General features: G+C 47.8%; 2 protein-coding genes across 3 annotated transcripts in view; one reads left to right on the top strand and one right to left on the bottom strand.

The window, feature by feature from the left end:
* The window catches only part of LOC117368037 (zinc finger BED domain-containing protein 1-like), a 96761-nt gene that overhangs the window by 31279 nt on the left and 50038 nt on the right, over nt 1–15444 (top strand). The gene's annotated exons all lie outside the window — the stretch shown is intronic.
* Nucleotides 408–15299, bottom strand: CLEC11A (C-type lectin domain containing 11A). 2 transcript variants are annotated; one of them, XM_033961282.1, is made up of 4 exons: nt 15078–15299; nt 10303–10513; nt 1526–1813; nt 408–1241 (listed from the first exon to the last, which is right to left on the bottom strand). In XM_033961282.1, the coding sequence occupies exons 1-4, from the start codon at nt 15216–15218 to the stop codon at nt 847–849; spliced, it is 1035 nt and encodes a 344-aa protein (XP_033817173.1). In that variant the 5' UTR covers nt 15219–15299; the 3' UTR covers nt 408–846. The 2 variants fall into 2 exon arrangements, with proteins under 2 accessions (XP_033817173.1, XP_033817174.1); XM_033961283.1 differs by having other exon boundaries at nt 1526–1717.

Genomic DNA, 15444 nt, shown 5'->3' with positions numbered 1-15444 from the left:
CCCAAGGTTTCCGTAGCGACATGGCATTGTATGCCGGGTGACCCTGAGGTTTTCATCCTTAGGATTTCTGCTGATATTGATAGTAACAACAACAAAAACTCAGAAGGAGTAATAAAGAATTTTCTATTTTATGAAGGCGGCCTGTGTGTGTGATGATTTTGGTCCTAAAACTGAAGAAACAGGAATATCTCCAGTCCTTCAAGGTCCCATTTGAGTTCTTCTTTGATATTCTGTTGTGTATCTCTGTGAGGTCATTTAGATTGTGTCTTTATGTAATGAACCCTCTCCCTAATGTCATTTGTACAACAAGGCAGTCCCAATTCTGTGAACATTATATAGTGGAAAAATCAGAAATTCAAGTAGAAAAACTAGCCCTGGGGAAAATTACAGTAGGGAAACCATTACTGTAGGTTTATGTTTCTCAAGAAATTGTATTTATTTGAACTGTTGAGGGTCTAGCATTAACGGAGCATAGAGGTTCTTGTGGTTAGACTGTAAATTAACATAATTTTGCAGGGTTGTAGAACATTTGTTTACAAAATCTCCTCCATGAGCCCCATGAGAAATCCCCACACCTCTTGCTAGCATTTTGGATATTCTCTGTTATCACATAGACAGGTAAGAGACTGACATTTTGGGGACATTGGACTCGGTTCCTATGTTCCCGTTAAGGTAAGCCACGTGAGTCACTTACAAAATACTTGCAAATCTGGAAAATTGTTGGTTTTTAGAGCTTGAGAAAAAATTTGCATGCACCTGGCCAATCCTTAGAGGGAGCATTGCTCTGTTTTTTACAATTGTGTGGTTATATAATATCTTTGTTTCTTTTTTGTTTGCATGTGAGCCTTAGTACTCACATACATAATACATTCTCCGAGAACAGTCATTGTCCCACCACTTCCCATCATCTGAGGACACAGAGATGCAATTCTCCCTGGCACTTCCGTTGGGTTGACTGACCAAGTGATCTTTGTACCAGTTGAAAAATGACACCCGATGGCCATTCTCATAGAGGTACATCCCTTCCGAGCGCTGGTCGTTGATCCCAATCCAGACTGGCCAGTTAGATGGGAAAAGGGCATCGTGAATGTATTGGGCTAACGCAGCGTACTCCTGCTGGTCTGTGGGCATGGCCAGGTTTCCACCTCGGCTTTGACACAGCTGCTGGGCTGTAGGATAACTCTCAAATTGAAGGAAGAGCAAATAGCATTTTCTGGAAAATCTCCTTCCTTTCATGCAGCCTGAGAAGAAAACAAAAAGAAAACATCTGACTTGTTTTGTGCCATTAATTGACAGAATGAGCAAAGAAAAAGAAAGTTCCTAGTGGAAAATTTGGGAAGACAGCTGGAGAAGTTTGTAATAAATATACAAAGTACTAACATTACAGCACGATGAGAAGAAAACAGTCTTGTATTTCTCCCTTCCCCTTCCCGGCCCTCTTGAGTAGATTTTAGTTTCCCAAATCCATTTGGACTTGAGAAGTCTCTCTGCAGTGTAAGGCACTATAATGAGTAGCTACATTTACCTTCCAGTTGTCCTATTTGTTTCATGTTTCTGATGTTCATTTCGGAGAGGTTGGTAATGGTATCCTCGTTGTCATTGAGTTTGGTTCGGAGTTTAGTCACACTCTGTGATAATTGGGAAAATTTAATGTCCATGCCATGAAATTGTACGTTGAGGCGATGAATTGCGGCATCCATGGCACTTAACCTGGAGACTGAAGAGAGGGAATAATTTAGGGAAGTGGCAAATGAAGAAGGGCCTGTAGTAGGAACTGGGGCTGCTTGCATTCTGGTTCCAGTGTTCCCCCTGGCTAAGAAAGGAAAAAAAACATGAGTTCCAATACAAGCCCAAGCCCACAAAAGAACAGGTAGAAAGTGTTGGACTATCCCCCTCCAAATAACGATATTGACTAATCTGTGAGATCCCTTTGCCCTTCTCACTCTAATTTTCACTTGGGTCTGAGACCTAATGAATAGGAATTGACTTTGTAGGGGGATTTTTTTTACCACCATAAGAAGGAAAATCTGTTTTTGCAGAGGCTGCCTCTGAAAAGGACATCCCTTTTGAGTAATGATTTCTTGGAGGACTAAGACCATCCTGAATTGGGCTTCTCCACATTAATATTCTCAATCAGTTCCCTAACATTTTTGGATGTGTTAACCCTTTTCCTATTGTTTTTTGGGAGATGTGGAATTGTGGAATAATATGCCTGCTTGAGCTGTCTTATCTGTTGTACTCATTTTTCATCTCTACATTATAAGGATATGTCACAGCTGCTAACCAATAGGGGGAAATATTTTTTCACTCAGACTAGTTAAGCTCTAGAACACGTTGCTAGAGGTGGTGGTAAAAGCAGATAGCGTAGCTGGTTTTAAGAAGGGTTTGGACAATTTCCTGGAGGAAATCACTGCTTGCCCTGGATTGGTAGCATGGAATGTTGCTATTCTTTGGGGTTCCGCAATCTTTTGTTACTCTTTGGGATTCTGGAATGTTGCTACTCCTTGAGTTTTGGCCAGTAACTAGGGACCTGGATTGGCCACCGTGAGAATGGGCTACTGGGCTTGATGGACCATTGGTCTGACCCAGTAAGGCCATTCAGATGTTCTTATGCCAGCCAGAGAACATGACTACTTGTAAGATATATCTTACCTAATCAAAGTAGAGTTGTTATCTTTGGTATGCCGCTCACCTTGTTTACTGAGTATGAAAGTTGCTTTGTTTAAAGTCTCACCAAGCATTTTTCCCTTGCTAGCAACCTAGTTTGGCCAGTGCTCAAACATCTAGCCTACTGGGTCTTTATGACCTATCAAGGCATTATCCCAGGACAAGCAGGCAACATACTCTCGATATGTGGGTGACGTTATCCACAGAGCCCCGTCGCGGACAGCTTTTCAAGCAAACTTGATTGAAGATCTCAAGTTTGCTAGTGCTGCACCGCACATGCGTGTGCCTTCCCGCTCAGCTAGAGGGCACGTCTCCTCAACGTGGTCTTAAGTTCTTAGTTTTCCGCGGAATCAGAAAGTCCTGTCTCTTCTCTGCGATCCTAAGTGCCTTTCTTGCACCGTGACTTCTTTTCTTGTTTTTCTAGTCGGAAGTCGCTGTGCTCTGCGTCTTTATTGTTTTTATTGTCTTCTACAAAAAAAAATTTTGTTTTTCGGTATTTTCTTCTTCGATCAACGACCAGGGGATCCCGGTTTTTCAGTGGCCACTCGGCCTCGCGTGGCCGCGGCCCTCCTTCCTACCATATGTCCCGGCCTCTTACCGGGTTCAAGAAGTGCACGCAGTGCGGTTGTGTAATTTTCATCACAGACCCGCACTGTTGATGTATCCTTTGCCTGGGTGTCGATCAACCTACGGACTCTTGCCCTCGGGTCACCCTTCAGCCTCGGGCTCTTCGTCGGCGTCAGGCCAAGATTCTGGACCTCTTCGCCATGGAAGCTGGTAACACCTCAACGTCGGCCTCAGTCTTGATGTCGGTCTCGAAGACCTCGGTCCTGAGCAGGTATCCCTCGACTTCGAAGACCTTGGGGGCTCCAGCTTCGAAGACCTCGGCCTCGGGTTAGTCTCCTCTTCCTCCTTCAGGTTCAGCTCAGCTACCGAAGAAGCCATCCTTGGAGTCTCTGGCCACCCAGGCCTCGCCAAGACCTCCTCCCAAGCGTGCCTCCACATTAAGGGAATACTCTGCATCGAGGTCGCCCTCGTTGGAGTGCACTGCTGCACCAGTATGTCCGAATTCTTTGGTCTTGGTGCCGATGTTCGAGGATATGCTTAAGGCTATCTTAACCTCGCAGATCTCCTCTGCATTAGCTCAACTTGCCCCGGCCTCAACTTTGCTCATTGCGGACCAGCCTGAGCATCGCGCCAAGGATTCTCGAGGCAAGGTGCGTCAGTCTCGACGCTTGTCCTCAAGTGATTCCTCGCCTGTTCCCTCGAGGCGGACTTCTCCTGCCTCCCGGCCTCATGCAAAGCACCAGTCGAGACGTACTTCTCCCTCGAGGCAGAGGTCTGCAAAGCGACCCAGGGATTCTTTCCCGAAGTGGGGTAGGATACCAGGCCCTCGCACTACAGGGTCCATCAAGCCGTACTGTCTGACCCTAGTCTTCTCCGCTCTCCTGTGCCGTTTCGGTCCCCGGACCAAGGGGCCCTGAGGTCGAGGATTCCCGCCTCCCTCCCATGTCGGCAGATCTCTTCTTCCTGGGGCTCACCTAGGCGGGCTCCCTGGATCTCCGTCCCTCGGACCCCCGGGTCCTCGCCTTCCCGGCTCTCTGAGCGCAAGCCGTCGTCAACTCCCCCTCGTTCTTTTAGTGGGGCCTCCTCGACATCCATACTTGTTGACACTGATGTACCGGCGCAGTATTTGAGGGAGGCTTCTCCCTTGTTTACTGCTTCCCCAAAGTCTCGCTCGGCTTCCCCCCTTGAGGGGCCTTCTGTGAGCAAGCCGTCCTCCTTCACCAGGTTTGTGATGGACACGGGCAAGGCACTGCAATTGGACCTCCAGTCTGATTCCAGGTACACCCGGGAATATTTGGAGGAAATGGAGCTTCTTTATCCATCGAAGGAATCCCTTCGCCTCCCTTTGAATCCGGTTTTGCAGCAGACTTTCTTCCGGAATTTGGAGACTCCTTATGCTATCCCGGCCATTCCGTTCAAAATGGAATCCAGGTACCAGACGGTCCCTTGTAAGGGGTTTGAGAATTCTCAACTCTCCCACCAGTCCCTGGTGGTGGAGTTTTCCCTAAAAAAGTCTAATCCTTCCAGGGTCTGCGCGGCTATCCCGCCGGGCTGGGAAGGCCGGACTATGGATAAGTTCGGCAGACGCCTGTACCAAAATTCGATGATGGCGAACAGGGTTCTGAACTACAATTTTACTTTCACATCCTATTTCAAACAGTGCATCAAATCCATGCCCTCCTTTCAGGATGATTTGCCTGTCCATCGCCGGACGGAATTTCACCGGCTCCTGGATACGCTGTCGCAGATTCGGCTTTATATGTTTCAGGCGACATATGTCTTTGAACTCTCCTCCAGGGTCTCCGTCTTTGCGTTAGCCATGCACCACCTGGCTTGGCTCCGCATAGTTGACATGGACCCGAATCTGCAGGACCGGCTGGCGAATCTCCCGTGCTTGGGCAATGAACTCTTTGATGACTCTATCGAGGCAGCCACCAAATGCCTCTTCGAGCATGAGCACTCCTTTGCCTCCTTGGTCCGACCCAAGGCGAAGCCCGTTCCTCCTAAGTCATACAAGTTGCCTCCCCGGCGCTATCCCCAGAAATCGACGCCGGCTTTTTCCAGGCCGGCTCCTCGGCAGCAGCAGAGGGCCCCTCAAAAGCCTCAGACCCCTGCGATGGCTAAGCCTGCGCTGCCCTTTTGACTGTCTGGGCTGGAGAAGGCTGACCCCCTCCGTCCTTGAGCCTTCTCCTCTGCCTATAGGGGACCACCTCAGTGCCTTTTTTCACCACTGGGAACTGATAACTACGGGCAATTGGGTCCTCTCTGTCATCAGAGAGGGGTATTCCCTGCACTTCTGGACGCCGCCTCTGGACCTTCGAACAGAGCGCAACTCCCCTTCTTCTCCAGGAGGCTCATGCCCTCCTTCGCCTCCAGGCAGTGGAGGAGGCCCCTTTGTGTCAGCAGGGCACTGGATTCTACTCCCGGTACTTTCTGGTCCCCAAAAAGACCGGGGACCTGCGCCCTATCCTGGACCTCCGAGTGCTGAACAAGTTCCTGGTCAAGGAGAAGTTCCGTATGCTCTCTCTTCCCACGTTGTATCTCCTGATGGACGAGGGGGACTGGTTATGCTCCCTGAACCTGAAGGAGGCCTATACTCACATCCTGATCCACCCGGCCTCTCGCAGGTTCCTTCGCTTTCAGGTGGGAGGCCTTCACCTGCAGTATCGAGTCCTCCCGTTCAGGCTCGCTTCGTCCCCACGAGTCTTCACGAAGTGCCTCGTGGTGGCGGCGGCCCTGCGGTTGCGGGGTCTTCAGGTGTTCCCGTACCTCGACGACTGGCTCAGCAAAGCACCGTCACGGCGGGAGGTTATTACAGCAATCCATCAGACTATTACATTCCTTCAGCGTCTGGATTTCGAGGTCAACTTTCCCAAGTCCCAGTTGTGCCCCTCTCAGTCTCTGCAGTTCATTGGGGCGGTGCTGGACACGGTTTGCCTCCGCTCGTTTCTGCCTCAACCTCGGCAGGCCACCCTCATCCACCCTGTGCCAGCAGGTCTCCCTTCAGTCCACCGCCTCCGCCAAGCAGATGATGATCCTGTTGGGACACATGGCCTCCACCGTTCATGTGACTCCTTTTGTCAGACTTCACCTCCGGGTACCTCAATGGACCCAGCGCATTGCGGTGACTCCCTCCTTGAGGCGTTCGCTCCGTTGGTGGACACTCTCTTCCAATATTTCCAGAGGTTTTCTTTTTCTCACGCCCCCGCTGCGGAAGGTCCTAACAACAGACTCCTCCATGTATACCTGGGGGGCTCACCTCGACAGCCTCCGGACCCAGGGTCTTTGGTCGAGCACCGACCGTCACTGCCACATCAACCTGCTGGAGCTTCGGGCCATTTACAATGCCCTGGTCGCCTTTCGGTATTTGCTTCAGGATCAAGTAGTCCTGGTGCGCTCGGACAATCAGGTGGCTATGTATTATGTAAACAAACTGGGGGGGTATGGGTTCCCTGTCTCTTTGCCGGGAGGCTTTTCGGCTCTGAGAGTGGGCGATACGCCACAACATCTTCCTTCGAGCGGTCTACATCCAAGGGGAGCAAAACTGCCTGGCGGACAGGTTGAGTTGTCTTCTCCAGCCGCACGAATGGTCCCTCCATTCCTCGATTCTGCGTCAGGTGTTTCGCCTCACCCCTCAACCACAAATTGCCTTGCTTCTGTTCAATGATTTACTGCTGAGCAGCGTCGACCCAGAGAAGGCGCTGCAGCCGCCAGCTTTGGCCATGAAGAGGAGCGACCCCCACGACCACCACCGCCATCGCGAGGGGGAGGCCCGGACGGCACGGTCGTCGAGGTGCTGCGCACGGTCAGAGAGGCGCGGTGCCTGTCCAGAAAGGAGACAGATTCATCGAATTTGGCATGCAGGAGGAGGGTGTGAATGTCTCAGACGAGTTGAGGACCGGAGACACTGGATCTGGGGCTTCCGGTATGCTGACTAGGATCAGATGACACCTGGAGAAGTTTGGCAGCCAAAGCAGTGAAGTCATTTCAAGCTGGACTTCAGTCTTGACTGTTTTGATTTTATTTTCACTTTCTTTTTAGTTTATGATATATTTTTTAATCTCATTCATTGTTTTGTCACTTGTTTTGTTTTATTTTATCATTTAAATTTCATTTAAATTTCCCCAGAATTCTATTGTTTCAACGGTTCTCCCTTCTGCATCTATTCCTATTTCCCCTCTTTTCAACCTTTCAAAGTCCTTTAGATCATTGTAGTCTTATTAGAATGTTTATTTTCTTATTTTTCTCCTCTATCTCTATTTTTTATTTCTTTATTACTCTACTAATTGTCATTTTTCCAGGTACTTTAGTTAGATTGTGAGCCTTCGGGACAGTAAGGGAATTTCTAAGTACCTATCTTACTTATAATTTTAATGCACCCTAATGTATATTTTCTGTAAACCGCTTAGAACCTAACGGATTAGCGGTATATAAGAAATAAATTACATTACATTACATTACTCCCTGGATCGTCTCGAGGCGGATGCTTTCCTTCTGGATTGGACAGGCTGGTTCCTCTACGCATTCCCTCCTTTTCCTCTGATTCTGCGGACTCTCGTGCAGCTCAAGTTGGCTCACACTACCATGATTTTGATAGCTCCTTGGTGGCCCAGGCAGGCGTGGTTCTCCCTTCTCCTCCAACTCAGTGTCAGGGAGCCTCTGCTTCTGCCTGTGTTTCCTTTTCTGCTGTCTCAGAGTCAGGGTTCGCTTCTGCATACCAGTCTGCAGTCTGTACACTTAACAGCTTGGTTCCATTCCACCTGACTCCCTCCTTCGGTTTTTCTCCATCAGTGTGGGATGTTCTTGAGGCCTCTCGCAAAAGTTCTACTAGACAATGCTCCTCCCAGAAATGGTCTAGATTTGTTGCGTGGTGTGCTTCATATCGTGTGGAGCTGCTGTCTGCCTCCTTGTCCTCTGTGCTGGATTATTTGCGCCACTTGTCTCGGTCTGGCCTCAAATCGACTTCTGTTCGAGTCCACCTTAGTGCGCTTGCTGCCTTTCAACAGCCGATTGATGGGAAATCGCTCTCCGTCCATCCGATGGTTTCTCGATTCATGAAGGGCCTTTTTAATGTTCATCCTCCACTCAAGCCTCCCCCCATGGTTTGGGATCTTAATGTGGTGCTGGCTCAATTGATGAAACCTCCATTTGAACCCATTGATAAGGCTCATCTGAAGTACTTCTCTTGGAAGGTGGTGTTCCTAGTTGCTCTCACGTCTGTTTTTCATCATGACAAAGTGGTCCTTTGTGCTCATCCAAAGTTCTTGCCCAAGGTGGTTTCAGATTTCCACCTCAAGCAGTCCATTGTTCTTCTGGTGTTTTTTCCGAAGCCCCATTCTCACCCTGGTGAAGTGGCGCTTCACACTCTTGACTGTAAGAGGGTATTGGCTTTTTACCTCCAACGCACCCAGTCTCATCGGACGGCTCCTCAACTCTTCCTATCTTTTGATCCTAATCGGTTGGGCCGTCCTGTTTCCAAGCGCACCTTGTCCAACTGGTTGGCTGCTTGTATTTCCTGCTGCTACGCTCAGGCTGGTCTTCTGCTGCCGGGTCGGGTCACGGGGCATAAAGTCATAGCGATGGTGGAATCTGTCGCTTTCCTCAGGTCCACGCCTATTGAGATCTGCAAGGCCGCCAATTGGTCCTCGGTTCATACATTCACCTCTCACTACTGTCTGGATACTTTTTCCAGGCGCAACGGCCGGTTCGGCCAGTTGGTTTTGCGTAATCTGTTCTCCTAATTTGCCAACTCTCCCACTGTCCCTTCCTAGTTAGCTTGGAGGTCACCCACATGTCGAGAATATGCTGCCTGCTTGTCCTGGGATAAAGCACAGTTACTTACCGTAACAGGTGTTATCCAGGGACAGCAGGCAGATATTCTCGCAACCCTCCCACCTCCCCGGGTTGGCTTCTTTGCTAGCTATCTGAACTGAAGACCACATTGAGGAGACGCGCCCTCTAGCTGAGTGGGAAGGCACACGCATGCGCGGTGCAGCACTAGCATACTTGAGATCTTCAATCAAGTTTGCTTGAAAAGCTGTCCGCGATGGGGCTCCGTGGATGACGTTACCCACATGTTGAGAATATCTGCCTGCTGTCCCTGGATAACCCCTGTTACTGTAAGTAACTGTGCTGTGTTGCTAGCTGATATTGGAACCTGGTTAACAAGAAGCCGAGGTTTTATGTGGCACTTACAAGACAAAGTGGAAAAGATAGGATCCATTCTACAGGTATTGGGAGATAGAAGACCCAGCAGCTCTTTAATTCTTGGCCTTTGGTATCAAGGTTTTCCCCTCTGTTCAACAGACCCCGGGTGGCCTGCTTAGGTGTGTGAATGGTAAGGATAGACTACAACACATAAAAACTGCCATCTCCGAATCAGACCTTTGGTCCATCAAGTCCGGCGATCCGCGCACGCGGAGGCCTAGCCAGATGTATACCTGGCGTAATTTTAGTCACCCATATCCCTCTATGCCTCTCGTAAGGAGATGTGCATCTAGTTTGCTTTTAAATCCTAGAACGGTGAATTCCGCAATGACCTTCTCTGGGAGAGCATTCCAGGTGTCCACCACTCGTTGCGTGAAGCAGAACTTCCTGATATTTGTCCTGGACTTGTCCCCCCTTAGCTTCAGTCTATGTCCTCTTGTCCGTGTCACATTGGACATTGTAAATAATTTTATTTCCTGCTCTATTTTGTCAATTCAGTATTTTGAAAGTCTTGATCATATCCCCTCGCAGTCTCCTTTTCTCAAGGGAGAACAATCCCAGTCTCTTAAATCGTTCCTCGTATTCCAAGTTCTCCATACCTTTTATTAGCTTCATTGCTCGTCTCTGCATCCTCTCCAGCAGTTTTATATCCTTTAGGTTGGGAGACCAATGTTGGACACAGTATTCCAAGTGTGGTCTGACCATTGCCCTATAAAGCGGCATTATAACTTTCTCCGATCTAATCGTGATTCCTTTCTTTATCATGCCTAACATTCTATTTGCTTTCTTTGCCACTGCCGCGCATTGTGCCGATGGTTTCAGGGTCCTATCTATCAGTACACCCAGAAGTGTTTTACTTACAGATGTAGGAGAAATTATCCTCTGCTATTGAGGTCATTGGCTGCGTCTCAGTTGGTAGAGTGCCTTGTTGGGGTTTGCTGTCATCTTCCACGTTCTCTCGACTGCCCCCAAGAACTTTGGTTTCATTTCCACTTATGTCTGGTTCTCGCTCAGGATGTCCTGCAGGGCTCTTGCTAGCTATTTCTGGAACATCTAGGCCGTCTTCTGAGATCTGTCAGTGGGTAATAGGGAAAAGACATAAATCCCTACAGGTTTCTATATAGTGTATTATCAGGTGTGTAACATGGATTCAGTGCCAGCTCCCTCCACATCCCCATTTTTCCAGTTCAGCATTTTCTCTCAAGGAAAGCTCGTTGGAGGTTCTTCCTCTTCATGAGTTCCCATTGAGAGCGTTTCTCTCTTTTCTGCCTCTTCAGCAGATTGGTAACTGTGGTGTATTTCCCTTTGACAGTGTATGCACACATGATCCTAGTGGTTCTACATATGAAATATACAGCAGGGCACCTAGTAAGGAAAAGCGCTTTAAAGTTAACTAAAACATTACTTGCTTTTGAAATAAAACAACGAAGGGGTAAAGGGCTTGATATCCTGGTTTTTCTGTGTTTAAACAATCAAGGCGGTTTACCTGGGGCAGTGAAGTGAGAGTGGGAATGGAACTCACAGCTAGAGAATGACATAGGAACAAATTTTTCCCCGTCCTGTCCCTACCCCATTCCTGTAAGCTCTGTCTTAACTGCACAAGCCTCGAACACTTATGATTTTAAACTGTTTGAGGCTTGTGCAGATGAGGATGGAACTTGCAGGAATGGGGCATGGACAGGTAAATAACTCACAGAGATGAGATGGGAAAATGAGTTCCCATAAGGACAGAGAAAAATTTGTCCCCGTGTCATTCTCACAACCTCGGGGCTGAGGCAGCTACTCTAACCACTGGCCACTCCTCTGCTCTCTTAAAGCAGGAACATGAGTGCTGAAGACTCGTACAATAGTGTCAGCAGTATGGAAGACTTGGAGCAGGGGTTCAGCTCTGAGCTGACTTAACCATGTGGCACAGCAGGAAGTCACTTAGGGTAGCAACTAATGGGGTGGGGGGCAGGCAAAGACTATGAATGTACAAGCACTCGCATACGCACACAAAGTATGATATCCACTTATGCATTTTTACATTATTTTTTATGAGGAGTGTGTGTGTGTTTGCACACATGCATTAATGAAGGCTTATTTAGGATGCTAAATAACAACAACCCTGGTTCAGTTTCATCTTGACAGATTGCTGGGGATGTGCTGGACTTTTTGGGCCTGATCTGTAATGTTTTCTAATCACAGACACCTAGTGACACCTAACTAAAATTTGTGCAGTTTTTGTTTTTTTAAAAATTGGGTTAGTAATTGACCACGCCATTAAAGACCGATTTAAAAACTGTTAAAAATCTAGTTAATTAGGGATAAGTGCCTAGCTATGTCTAAGTCCAGGATCTAAAGTGCATATATGCTAATGCAAGGAGCCTAAGAAACAAAATGGGGGAACTAGAAGCCTTGGCCAACGCAGAAGACATCGACATCATTGGAATCTCTGAAACATGGTGGAATGAGGAAAGCAAATGGGATACAGCACTACCGGGATACAAGCTCTATCGCCAGGACAGAACAGGACAAAAAGGAGGTGGAATAGCCCTATACATAAAAGAAGGCATACAATCCACACAAATGGACACAGCAGAGACGGCCAGCAAGCCGGAATCTCTATGGGTTAAAATACCGGGAAGGAAAGGGCCTGAAATAAAGATGGGCCTATTTTATCGCCCACCAGGGCAAACCAGAGATATCGATGAGGAAATGGAAGCCGAGATGAAGCGTGAATGCAAAAGCGGCAACACGGTTATTATGGGAGACTTCAACTACCCAGGGATAGACTGGAGGCTTGGAAGCTCGAAATGCGCTAGGGAGACAAAATTCCTGGAAGCTACACAGGATTGTTTCATGGAACAGCTAGTTAGAGAACCGACGAGAGGAAATGCCACTCTGGATCTAATCCTAAATGGGTTAAGGGGACCTGCAAAGGAAGTAGAAGTAGTGGGACCGTTGGGAAACAGCGATCATAATATGATCAAGTTCAAGGTTGAGGTAGGAGTGTCAAAAGGCAAGAGATCCATTGCGACAACTTTTAACTTCAGGAAAGGAAACTACGAAGCAATGAGGGAATTGGTAAGGAAGAAACTTAGGAACACTTCCAAAACATGGCTAACGGTAAATCATGCCTGGTCCTTCTTCAGGGACATGGTGAGCGAGGCGCAAAATCTGTATATCCCCAGATTCAGGAAGGGATGTAAAAAGAATCGAACAAAAGACCCGGCATGGATAACCAAAACAGTGAAGGAAGCGATAGGCAATAAGAAAAAATCATTCAAGAAATGGAAAAAGGACAAAACTGAGGGGAACTGGAAAGAGCACAAGAAACATCAAAAAGAATGTCACTGTGAGGTTCGGAAAGCCAAAAGAGAGTATGAAGAGAGGCTAGCCAGGGAAGCAAGAAATTTCAAACCATTCTTCAGATATGTTAAAGGGAAGCAGCCGGCTAGAGAGGAAGTGGGACCGCTGGACGACGGAGACAGGAAGGGAGTGCTGAAGGAGGAGAAGGTAATGGCAGAAAGGCTTAACATGTTCTTCTCGTCTGTATTTACAAACGAAAACACGTCCAACATACCGGAACCTGAGCAATTCTTCAACGGAAGTCAGGCAGAAAAATTAACATCCATAGAAGTGAGCCTTGAGGACGTTCGTAGGCAGATAGAAAAACTAAAAACTGACAAATCCCCGGGTCCGGATGGCATACATCCAAGGGTTCTGAAGGAATTAAAGGAGGAGATAGCGGAACTACTGCAGCAAATTTGCAACTTATCCCTGAAAACAGGAGAGATCCCGGAAGATTGGAAGATAGCCAACGTTACGCCCATCTTTAAAAAGGGATCAAGAGGTGACCCGGGAAACTACAGGCCGGTGAGCTTGACTTCGGTTCCGGGGAAAATGGCAGAAGCACTGATAAAAGAAAACATCGATCAACATTTTGAAAAACATGAACTTCTGATAACCAGCCAGCATGGTTTCTGCAAGGGAAGATCGTGCCTAACAAACTTATTGCACTTCTTCGAAGGGATCAACAAACGGATGGACAAAGGAGACCCCATAGACATCATATATCTAGATTTCCAAAAAGCCTTTGACAAGGTGCCCCATGAACGTCTACTCCGGAAACTGAAGAACCATGGGGTGGAAGGAGACGTACATAGATGGATCAGAAACTGGTTGGAGGGTAGAAAACACAGGGTAGGAGTGAAGGGTCACTACTCCGACTGGAGGAGGGTCACGAGTGGTGTCCCGCAGGGCTCGGTGCTCGGGCTGCTGCTATTTAATATCTACATAAATGATCTAGAAACAGGAACGAAGTGCGAGATAATAAAATTTGCAGACGACACCAAACTATTTAATGGAGCTCGGACTACAGAGGACTGCGAAAAGTTGCAAAGGGACTTGAACAAATTAGAAGAATGGGCGGCGAAATGGCAGATGAAGTTCAACATTGAAAAATGTAAAGTATTACATGTGGGGAGCAGAAACTCGAGGTACAACTATACAATGGGAGGGATGTTATTGAATAAGAGTACCCAAGAAAGGGACTTGGGGGTAATGGTGGACATGACAATGAAGCCGTCGGCACAGTGTGCAGCGGCCGCTAAGAGAGCGAATAGAATGCTTGGTATAATCAAAAAGGGTATTACAGCCAGAACGAAAGAAGTTATCCTGCCGTTGTATCGGGCGATGGTGCGCCCGCATTTGGAGTACTGCGTCCAATATTGGTCGCCGTATCTTAAGAAGGATATGGCGTTAGTCGAGAGGGTTCAAAGGAGAGCAACACGTCTGATAATAGGTATGGAAAACCTGACATATTCTGAGAGATTGGAGAAGCTGGGTCTCTTTTCCCTGGAGAAGAGGAGACTTAGAGGGGATATGATAGAGACATACAAGATCATGAAGGGCATAGAGAGAGTAGAGAGGGACAGATTCTTCGAACTTTCGAAAAATAAGAGAACAAGAGGGCATTCGGAAAAGTTGAAAGGGGACAGATTCAAAACTAATGCAGGAAGTTCTTCTTTACCCAACGTGTGGTGGACACCTGGAATGCGCTTCCAGAGGACGTTATAAGGCAGAGTACGGTACTGGGGTTCAAGAAAGGATTGGACAAATTCCTACTGGAAATGGGGATAGAGGGGTATAGATAGAAGATTAATGCACAGGTCCTGGACCTGTTGGGCCGCCGCGTGAGCGGACTGCTGGGCACGATGGACCTCGGGTCTGACCCAGCAGAGGCATTTCTTATGTTCTTAAGTCAAGGCATCTACTGGCATCTAACAATGCCTGCCTGAAAAGTAGGCATGGTTAGGAGCAGAGAATCGGCGTGATTGACTTAGGCGTCTGTGTTAGACTCTGGTAAATGAAGCCAGGAAAACTGTGGCCTGATATATCAGTGCCTAGCACAAGTATGCCTTTGTTGAGGCTGCTCAGTGCTTTACAACAGTGTTTGCTAGAGATTAGTATCTGCTCCTCCTCCCCTCAGGAAGGGAAGCATCTAGTGATGTCACAAAATGAAAGGAATAGGGTGAATTTGTTTCTTTAAAGACCCCCCCTCTCCCCCCTCCAAGTTTCCTTCTTTTAGGAGAGAAGGCATGCCAGTGATTTCACGGTACAGAGGAGAGAAAATAGGCCCATTTACATCTCACCATTTGCAGACTGTTGTTTTGTTTCCCTTCTCCCGGGGTGATTTCTGTGATTTTTCCTGAGTGGCATCTAGGGATCCAGACCTGACCCACCAGTACCAGGAGAAGCATCCCCCAGACCATTTTCGGCTTCTGAAGATGCATTCACAGAGTGTAGAAAGAAAGACACCAAGTGAAAGGAAGCCTGGCTGTGTCCTCAGCCTAGGGCTCTTTGTTTCTGGTCCCTCTCGCATACAGGAAATACCAGCCCAATTTTTCCAGGCGGCAGCTATCCCAGTGCCAGGAAGGAATCATAATGTGTTGGCCAGTAACTACAGCCTAGGCAGATAGAAGGTGGTGAGGTCTGTTGGGGGATGGAATGCTGAAAACC

This window comes from Geotrypetes seraphini, chromosome 10 (assembly GCF_902459505.1).
Source record: "Geotrypetes seraphini chromosome 10, aGeoSer1.1, whole genome shotgun sequence".
NCBI classification, from domain to species: Eukaryota; Metazoa; Chordata; class Amphibia; order Gymnophiona; family Dermophiidae; genus Geotrypetes; species Geotrypetes seraphini.
This window is presented reverse-complemented; position numbering and strand designations above follow the sequence as displayed.